Below are 10,717 nucleotides of genomic sequence, written 5' to 3' on the forward strand. Positions count from 1 at the left end.
TTTCCCCAAACACTGGAAAGTGTATCTAAAACTTACATGGAGTTTCAAAACAAACTGCTTCGTTACTTTCTCAAAATGTCAGTGTTCATTGCAGATAGTACTCATGACAAACACTATAATAGCAGGCCAGTGCTCAGTAGGAAAATAGTTTGGTAAGGAAAATGTGACAGCACTAATTAATTTAATGCTCCCATAGAACTACAGTCCATAGTGGGAGTTTCAAAGTCCTGCTGCCATTTTGAATGCTTTCCCATAAGGAGCACATCCAAAATGGCAACCAAAACTCTGCACTTAGTCCCATAGAGCTCCAAACACTCAATGTGACAGTACTAGACGTGTTTCAAGCCTTCTAGGATTATGAACAAGGAAATTTTGAAATATATCTTGTCCTTCTAATACATTTAACTGTGCCTTATTAAACTTGGAATGCCTTGAGGATGATGTGGATGTAATTAATTTTATTTTAAGCATTTAAAGGATGTTCTACAACAATGTATCTAATGTACACTTAAATACAACATCTCTGTTAAGTTTTAGAGAAATTTTATACATTAAGTGCTGTTCTTTAAGTGTAGCTATCTTAGGTTTTTGAACCTCTGTAACATCTGTTTGAGTGAAAGTTACATTGGTGCATGGGTAAAGATGGAGCATGGCAGCTATGGAATATTACAAGTAACACATCCTGCTGGCAGCTATCAGTTATTGTTGGGCATCCAGCTTGGTATAGCAATATGACTTTAGCTCTTTTTCACTCCATGCTTTCTCTTTTTTTGGAGAGTGTGGGAGGAAAGTAGTAATTAATTGCCTTCAGTTTTCTCTGTTAGTAGCCAGAATATCATCCTCTTTCTGTTTTGTCCGCCTCCCCACAATTCCTTTAATGTTTTGTTCTTTATATATGCCTTTATGCTGTTCCTAATACACTGCCTTTTTTGTGGGTGTTCAGTTACATTTACTCTAGATGTTCTTGTAAATTTTGAGTCTTTGGCACTAGAGGAAGGAGTGCAATGACAATTAAGGGAAAGGAGGCATTGATTGCATGGGCAAAAACATTTTGCCTTTTAAAAAAGACTGTTTCTCAGTGTTGGGTATTTTATTAAGCAACTTACAAAAAATGGCACTCACGTTACCTGCACTAACTTAATAGGAATTTGAGCCCTGGACCCAGTATGAATAAATTGCCATTTCTCTGCTATGTAGTGAGTAAAGGTTGTGCTTGGCCATTGAAGTAGCTACATAAAGCAATATAAAACATATTATAAATATATTTTTTAATTTTTTATAGCACAAAATGGGAAAGAAACAGAATGGCAAAGGTAAAAAAGTTGAAGAAGCAGAACCTGAAGAATTTGTTGTGGAGAAAGTCCTGGACAGACGTGTAGTGAATGGGAAGGTTGAATACTTCTTGAAATGGAAAGGATTTACAGAGTAAGGAATTCCAAATGTTTTATTTTTCTGGTATTTTTCTAAAATCCATTAGATACTTTCCACTGTATTGCCTGTAGAAGTAAAAGCTTTTCTGTGTGTCAAACACTGCACTGGTGCAGCTTCAGTGACTATCTATGCTGATGGAAAAATGCCACTTCACAGAGGGGTGGTTGCTAAGTTGATGGGGGTGGGGGAGAACCTTACACTGTATATGCTGGGAGTTAGGTCAGTTTAACTGCGTTGCTTGGGGTGTGGATTTTTCACAACCCTGAGTAACATAGTTATACCAGCATAAGTTTGTAGTGTAGACTATGCCTAAGAGTGAATAGCTTTCATTTAGAATTACTTGATATTTTAAACTTGTAAAAGGGAAAGGGATGTTGGTTGTTCATCAGACTTTAGTAGCCCATAGCACTTCAAAACAAGCAGATCTCTTTTAAGTATGTATTCACTCTTCTGACTAACCTCTTAGGGATTTTTTTTTTTTTTTTTGAGACCATGGTGGAAGAAAATCTGAAGAAACTAGTATTCAATAAGGCCTCACTAATAGTTGTACTCTGCCACTTTCTCAGTATAAATGTACACATAAACACCTTTTATTGATATAACTGTATCCACATTAGATGTTGCACTGATTTTAACTTTTTTTTTTTTTTTTTTTTAAAGATAGCTAATTGGTGCTAAACAAATCCTGACCCCATATAGTTAAGATATGGGTAACTAAGCTTACTTCACTCAAGAGGAACTCGGGGCTTGCTTGACTAGCGAATCACTCTGCTGAATGTTAATTGTGGGAGATTACACTTCATCAGTTGCAAAAAAAAAAAAAAAAAAAAATCCCTTAAACATATCTCCTACCTACTGTTAGAACACATCCACAGTCTTGCACACCTTACGCCTAGGGGAATTCTGCACCACTGCACGCACACAGAATTCATGTCCCTTTGTAGATTTATTTGCTTCCCTGCAGAAAATGATGGGGAAGCTGGGGCAAGGTGGGTGCCTGGGGATGTCCATGGGCATAGTTCACTGAGGCATTTCCCCCCCAAACAGAGATGGGGGGGTCATGTGCCACTGCCTCCCCCCATTTCTGCGAGCGCACAAGTGGACGGGTGAAGGAGGGTGCCTCTTGGCTCTGCTGACTCGGCAGCTGGACACTGCCTCCTGGGTTCTAGTGCTAGTCATGCTCCCCTTCTGTGTGCTGGGAGCCATCCTATTTTCTGTACAACGGTGAGTGCCCATGGGGAAAGAGGATGGGGTAGGAGGAAGGAACAGGGGCATAGTGCAGGGGGAGGGGCATGAGAGAAGGGGAGGGGATGGGAAAGAGTAAGGGAATAGGGGGAGGAAGTGGGAGCCCTGCATGGGTTGTCCCCTTGGCAGCAGCTAGTGCTCCCCTTTTAAGCAGGCCTATTGAACCCCTACCCCTCCGTGCACCTGGACCACCCCAAAAAGCCCCCTCAGACTTCTATCCCACTGACTCCAACTAGCTGCACCCAAGCCATTCCTGCCGAGCACCCCACACCTAGCATCCACCTGCCAAGTCCCATTCCCACACATCCAGACTACCCCGGCTGAGCCCCAACCACCTTCACCTGGACCATCCTGTAGAGTCCCGTTGCCTCTCTGCCTGGAACTCCCGAATGAGCCCCTGTGCATCCAGATCCCTCCCCTGCACCTGGGCCCCCCAGTGAGCTGCTTGCACCCAGATTGCCCCACACAAAATCCTCTCGCCCCTCTACACTTGGATCCTGCTGGGCTGAGCCTGCCTGCCCACACCTAGTGCAGAGGGGCAGGGTCCCATGGTGTTTTTGGGGCAGGCCTGGCACTTGTGCTGTGTCAGGGTTGAGTGCAGCCTCATGACTGAGTCCTTGTCCTGGGAGAGGGGGCGCTGAAGAATGATATATCTCTGTGCAGCCAGTGGCCTGTGCTCCTCGCTGCCATGCTAGAACCTCCACATTTATTAATACAAATTTGCAGAATTTTAAATTGTGCACAGATTTTTTATTTTTTAGCCCAAAATTCCCTCAGGAATTTGTTATAATTGCACATTGCTCCAAATAGTCACACTATGGTTGCCCATGTATTATCTCCTAAAGTGCATATTCTGCTCAGATGTACGTAGCAATAACTTGTTTAGTCTGAATGTTTATGGGACTTGCCTCAAGATACCCAATTATATATCTTGGATTCCCTGTTTATGCAGTGTTTGGTACTGGTGCATATGATCAACTGAGAAGGCACTTATCCTTTGTAGGGACACAGTTGATATACTTGACATTAAGTAGCAAATAAAACTAAGCACACTTGGATAGTTCTCGGACTTACTTAGTTTCTCCTCGTGCCCCCAGGCAGTTTATTTATATAGTTTCCTATCTGTATTTGAAGATCTTTAAATAGGAAGGGATTAGATCTTCAAGGGCCAGCAGCTTCTACAGTTTGGGTGGGTAGAGGTTTTAAAAACAAAAAAAAAATTTTGGGATAGGGATGTCTGTACCGTATCTTCTGTCAGCAGTTGTTCTGCAGCAGTAACCGAATAGAGCATAACTCTAAGTGCGTATCTGATGATTGCAAGGTAATTTAAGAAAATAAAGTAGACTCATCTCCAGTTTAAGAAGCCTGTTTTATGTAATGGAGAAGAAGCTTTTGCTTACTGTGAGCTACATGGCTAAATTAGGTTTCTGGGCTTTTGATAGTCTTTCATGAGCTAGCTGTATGTGTGTTTCAGTGCTGACAACACATGGGAGCCTGAAGAAAACTTAGATTGTCCAGAATTAATCGAAGCCTTTCTGAACTCCCAGAAAGCCGGTAAAGAAAAAACAGATGGTGGTAAAAGAAAATCTTTATCAGATAGTGAATCTGATGACAGTAAATCAAAGAAAAAGAGGGATTCTGTAAGTATGTTAAAGTTGTTGCTACACAAATGCTTTTTCTTACGTTGAATGTTTGTACCTAATATTTAAAAAAATTCTAGGGGTGATCCAGGGAATTACAGACAAGCCATACATCTATACCTAGAAAATTGGTTTAGAACAATAATTTTAAAACGGAATAACAAAACACCTGGAAGCTCATGATGTGATAGTCTAACCAGCGTGGCTTCTGCAAAAGAAAGTTGTCTCACTAATATATTTGAACATGACAAAGTAGTGAATAAATATAATCAATCAATGGGGTACGGTGCCTCAAGGTTTTGTCTTAGGTCCAGTGTTTTAATATATTAATGATTTGGAAAGGGGGGTGAGTATTGCTACTAACATTTGCAGATGAAAAAGATGTTTAGGTTAGTCATGACCAGAGGGGGCTGAAGAATTTCAGAAAGACCTAAACAAACTAGATAAATAGGCAACGTGATGGTGAATGATTTCATTGTTGACAAGTGCAAAATAATGCATATTGGAGGGGAAAAACTTAAATGTCTTGCAGGATTCTAAAGTAACTATTCATTCAGGCAAGGGACCTGGGTGTCATTTATTGAAAAAAATTTTGTTCAGCTGTGGTATGTATGTATGTATTTATTTATTTTAAAAGTTAGGATTCATAGGGCAGTGGTTTTCAAACTGTGGGTCGTGACCTGCCGTTGCACCCCGGCTGTGACACTGACTGGGAGTTGCCAGAGGTTAGCCTGTGCCCCAAGCCCTGAACCTCTCCCAAACCCAGAGCCCCCTCCTACGCCCCAAACCCCTCACCCCAGAGCATTTACCCAGAGACCTGCCCCAGCCCTGAGCACTCCCCAAACCTGGAGTACACTCCTGCACCCCAACCCTCTGAACCAGCTATGAGCCCCTCCCACACTCCAAACCCCTCATCCCCAGCTCTGTTGGGTTGTGGGCATCAACAATTTTCTTCAACTGGGTCACCAGAAAAAAAAAATTTGAAAACCACTGGCATTGGTGATAGGATGGTAAATAATACACTGATTTATATAAAGGAATTATAATATTTGTATGGCCTCATATGGAATACTGTATATAGTATTGATCACCCCATCTCAGAAAGGATATTGTACAACTGCGGGGGGAGGGCCTCAGAGAAGAGCACTGGGACCAATCAAAGGCATAGATAAACTCATATGAAGAGAAATTGAAAGATTGGGATTATTTACTTTAGAAAGGAGACAACTAAAAGGGAACATGATAAAAGTATATACATTAGGTAATGGTATAGAAAGGGTAGATTGGGAACTCCTGTTTCCTAGTCTCATAGCACAATGACAAAGGGACATTCAATGAAATTTAAAAGGTGGGAAATTTAAAAACAGTAAAAGGAAATACTTTTCACCCAATGGATAATTAAACTGTTGAATTCATTACAATAGGAAATCACTCAGGCCAAATACTTAAGATACTAACTTGGGTCCTGAAGTATTAGTGTCCCTTACAAAATTTGTCATTAATCTGGATATTCCCGATACCCATGTCCAACCCCCTTTTTAAATCTTAGCAATTAGAGATCTGGCTGAGACCTCTGGGGGCATATTATCCCATGTCTGCCTACTGTGGGGATTTTACACCTTCCTCTGAAGCATCGAGTATTGGCCATTGTCCGATAGCATACTGGACTAGATGGATCTTGGATCTGACCTAGTATGGCAATTCCTTTTTCCTATGAACTAAAACAGTAAAAGTTGATGACTCTTGAAAGTCAAAGAAATCAACTCCTGTATCTGTTCTCACATCTTCTAAATGTACGGTACTTTAAAGGGATGGTGTTGATTCGTTTAGGCCTTAAATGACTTAACTTCAAAGTAATTATCTCATGGGTAATGACTGGACTAAAATCCTTCCATGTCTGCATCTGAAAATAGGGGTAGGGGAAAAGATATCATTGCCATTTAAGACCATCAAAAGGAGGAAAAAGGTATCTTGTCATCTCTAGAGCTGTTCTGTACCTTTTATTACTGATGCACAAAAGTAGACAGTGTCCATTAGTTAAAAAAACAAAATTTGACAGACACTTAAGTTGGTAGAACTGTCTACATTGTAGGTCTTATAAATAAGGCAACGAATCTTTCATGGAGGTCTTGGAAGTCATGGATTCCTTGAGTTTCTGGGACCTCCATGTCCTCTGCAGCAGCTGGTGCAGCTGACCCTACAGCTGCCTGAGCTGCTGGGGTGGCCCTGGGGCGAGCCACACCAGCCGCTGTTCTGGGAGCAGTGAAGTCAGGGATCAGTCATAGGGGGTGACTTTTTGTTTACTGCCAATGACCCATCCATGACTTTTACCAAAAATACTTGTGACTAAACTGTAGCCTTCCTTATAAAGTGATACAGTCTTCTTAAATTTGAATGTTAAGCAAATTAAATTATTCTAAAAATTATAATCTAAAATAAGAGGGATTATTTTGTTTAGTCTTAAGGGTATGGTCCTGTAAACAATGACTGCATACTTTTAGTTATTCCTGCATGGTACTATTGACATGACTGATTTTTTTTCAAGAGGAAGTAACTGTTTGCAGGCTTGGATTTTGATTTCTCTGCAGAAATCACTCCTAACTTGGAGCTATTGCCGTGCTCCTCAACTCAGGAAATTGGCTGCAGTTTGCATGTCGCTGATACAATCATACAGGTGAACTAAAGGATGCTATGATGTTCCCTGACCTTTACACTAAGCTTCCACTAGAAAGATGCTTCCTGCCTTATTTATTTCAGAAAACTAGATATGAATTTACATCATTAATATACATCTCTTTTGCTAAATTTAACTAATTCAATGGCTCATTGTAAAGCGGTGGTTCTTAACCTGGGGTGCATGCACCCCCTGGGGGTGCGAGATGCCCTTTTGGGGGTGCGAGACATGGCAGGTTTTTTAGACTGTAAATCATCAGAAACAAATTAAGCACAGGCACGTAAGTACAACTACTTGGGTTTGATGAAACAATGTATTTATTAACATTATGCATTTTTTAACTATTACCATTTTAAATGTTAACTGCAAAATTAAAATGTGTAATTCTCTTTCATTCTGTAGTTATGATATATCTAGGTTTAAAGAACTCACCTACCGTATATACTCGTTCCTAAGCAGTATTTTTTTAGTAAAAAAGGGAAGCACCAGAGAAGGGGGTTGGCTTATGAATGGCTATAGAGAGAGAGAGGTGGGACACTGCCCTTCCCCCCACTAGAAGGAGCAAGGTGAGGCAGCACAGCCAGAAGGGAAGAAGCGGGGCCAGAGTCTCTCCGCTTCTGGCCAGGCTTCTCTTCCCCCCCCAAGCCTCTTCTGCAGCTGTGCTGCTTGGCCCCACCACCTGGAGCAGGCTTTGGCCTCCTAGCCCAGCCTGCTGGAACATGCTGCGGCCACGCCGCCCAGTCTGGCCTACCAGAGCAGGCTGCAGCCACGCTGCCCAGCCTGCTGGAGCAGCTCTAGCCAGGCCAGAGACATCCTTCCCAGATAAAGTGGGAAGGGATGGGGAGAGTGTGGGGGTCCCAGGCTAGGGGTAACCCCTGTGGCCACCCCCCATGACTCCCAACTTCTCCCTCTCCGCCTCCCCCCCTACCCCCAAATTCCCCACCAGTTGTTGTCCTGGCTCGTCAGGGTAAGCAGCTGGCATGCCGGGATACTTTGTTTACTTAGGTTTACCTCTGTACCTGCAAACACTCAAGGTAAACAAACCATCTCGGCCCCCCAGCAGCTTATCCTCATGGCAAGTTTGCTGACCCCTGCATTATAGGATCGGCTTATGAACGGGTCATAAAATTTTCCATTTTTACTTATCCATCTGGGGGTCGGGGAGTGTCGGCTAATAAATAAATCAGCTTATGATCGAATATATACAGTACTTCAGCGATTTTTAATAGGGGATGCGAGAACATATTTTTGAGCACCAAAGGGGTCCAGGCTGCAGTAGAGCTTAAGAACCACTGTTCTAAAGAGTAAAATGACAAAATAAATATTGACTCGATGTAAGCGATAACTTTTCTGACACTTGCCTTAAAATGATGTAAAGTTAATGTTAAATAGATGCGACTTTCAACCTTTTTAATAGGTTGATAAACCAAGGGGGTTTGCAAGAGGTCTTGATCCTGAGCGGATAATTGGAGCCACAGATAGCAGCGGAGAACTTATGTTTCTCATGAAATGGTAAGTGATGTACAGACACCTCTGATCCATAGTGTTTAAACTGGTGAGAAACTATTTCCTTTTTGGGGTGAGACAGAAAGATGACAATTTACTTGTTTCTGTGTTTGGGAATACCTGTCCTGAGCAAATAGTAAGTAGAGTAAGATTGGAATCTCATTTCTAATATTCATTGGTCAACTAATGAGGGACTGAATTCATGCTTTTTGGCGCAGGAGTGTGGACAGTGCAATGGTAGCTTCCATCCCTTTATTTAAATGTCTAATTTTGCTCCCAATGAAGTCTAACTGAGTTCTCCCCAAAATATCAGTCTCACCTGTTTGCCATGTTGAGACACTTTAAAGATTTGCACTTTAGAAGACTCTGTTACTCATCCTCTTAAAAACCTGAGTATGGATATGTCACGTTTGGGATGTATATAAAATTCAGGTTGTTGCAATTTGGAATTTCTTTAGCGTTATTAAATGATGAAGTGAAACAGCAGAGAAAAATACAACAAAAGTGAGAGAACTTGTTCTTTATTTCCTGTCTTTGTGGCTAGCTTATATTATACTTTATATGCAACAAGCCTACTTCTAATATGCAGGTGTGCAGCAGGCATATGAAATCAGTAAAAGCTTTTAAAATACAGAGGCATCAACTGTCTTGCATTTTCTTTCTCTCTGACACAGGTTCAGAAGTTGCAATCTGATAAAAAAAATTATTGCATGTGTTCCAATTGGATTTAATAGTTTGTGATTGTCAGATTTACCCAGAGTGACACTGTCAATTAACTGTCCGTGACACCTGAAAAGTTTTACACAAAATTAGAAGCAATACATAATACTAGACAGGCTATCCTTTGTTACTGTGCAATCAGTTTTCTTTGTGCAGTGTTTCCCTTTTTGTCTGTGTGGATCTCTCAGGAAAGAGAAACATTTTTTTAATTGAGGGGAAATGTGACTGTAAGACACAAATTGGCAGGGAAAACTGGGGACTGCTGCATTGAAACGATTAACTAGAAATTGTGATCTTTAATTGACGTCCTTTTAAGAGGACCTTCTCAGTGTGATGGCCTCTGAAAAGTTGCTAGTGGTGATTAACAAGGATAGATTTGTCTAAAATTAAAACTCATACCTATGCTTTTTGATCATGAAATATATTCTAATATCAATTTCAAACATGTCTGGTTTAGTAATAGCTCTTAAACTCAAGACTTGTTTGTTTTTTAAACCCTTCCCTCTTAGGAAAGACTCAGATGAGGCAGACTTGGTGCTGGCCAAAGAAGCTAACATGAAATGTCCTCAGATTGTAATTGCTTTTTATGAAGAGCGACTAACTTGGCATTCGTGTCCGGAAGATGAAGCACAATAATCATTTACATTGCTTTTTTATATATATATGAATATTAAAACCTGGATTTTGATTTTAGTCTGATTTATTAGCAATGTGAGAAACCTCTACATTCTAATGAGAATTGAGTTTGATATGTTTGTTTTTTGAAGTAGTGTGTTTTGCATCAACAGCAAGTAAATAAAGGCTTTCTGCAACTGGCTTCATTAATGACAGGACAGCATTTGATACTACTTCCTCCATATTCGGTAAAGTCTTTTATAAACCTTCATGATCCTCCATAGTTATTACTGAATCATAACAAATGTTTAAACAAACTCACAGATGTTTTATAGTCTTCTATGCTATTGATGTGCATGTATCTTCTTTACCCCAACCTAGCCTTGTAACATGTAGAACCATTCTTTTTAGTATTTGAGGTAATGTAGTCCCAAAGAGACCAGGTAAAAAAACTTTGTAGTAATTTGAATGTTATCATACTGTATATTGTTTACTTTATTGTAAATACTGGTGAACAGTGGTCAATAAAATAGTTTTATATTCTTCCTTTATACTGATACTCTGATTTTCTTTTCTTTTAAACTGTAGTACATAATATGAAGTAGTGTGATTGAGCTTTGAGTTAGTCTTCAGTTCATCAAAATATTTCACTGGAAGTTGTCCCAGTAGACTTGTGTCTAACATTTACAGTTTCCCTTTTAAAAAGAGACCTGATTTTGACTATTCTTCTGACTTAATAAACAAGGGCTGAGTATTGTGCAGGAAGGATTGTTGTTGTTCTCCTAACAGCTACAATGATTAAACTGGCATCTTTCCTCTTGTTTCATCCTTTCCTCTACCACACTCTCCCTCTCCCACCATGCTCTCAGTTGTCTGTATTCAGTGA

At 40.5% G+C, this 10,717-nt stretch overlaps 1 protein-coding gene across 11 annotated transcripts in view; it reads left to right on the top strand.

The window, feature by feature from the left end:
• CBX3 (chromobox 3) overlaps nt 1-10,382 on the top strand; it is a 15,497-nt gene extending 5,115 nt beyond the window's left edge. For all 11 annotated transcript variants that reach the window (XM_050938740.1, XM_050938744.1, XM_050938738.1 and 8 more), the window contains 4 exons: nt 1,283-1,425; nt 4,151-4,316; nt 8,408-8,502; nt 9,726-10,382. In XM_050938740.1, coding sequence (XP_050794697.1) covers nt 1,283-1,425; nt 4,151-4,316; nt 8,408-8,502; nt 9,726-9,852 — 531 coding nt within the window. In that variant the 3' untranslated portion in view covers nt 9,853-10,382. The remainder of the gene's footprint in view (nt 1-1,282; nt 1,426-4,150; nt 4,317-8,407; nt 8,503-9,725) is intronic.
• The last annotated feature ends 335 nt before the right edge of the window (nt 10,383-10,717 follow it).

The sequence above is a fragment of the Gopherus flavomarginatus genome, chromosome 2 (assembly GCF_025201925.1).
Source record: "Gopherus flavomarginatus isolate rGopFla2 chromosome 2, rGopFla2.mat.asm, whole genome shotgun sequence".
NCBI lineage: Eukaryota > Metazoa > Chordata > Testudines > Testudinidae > Gopherus > Gopherus flavomarginatus.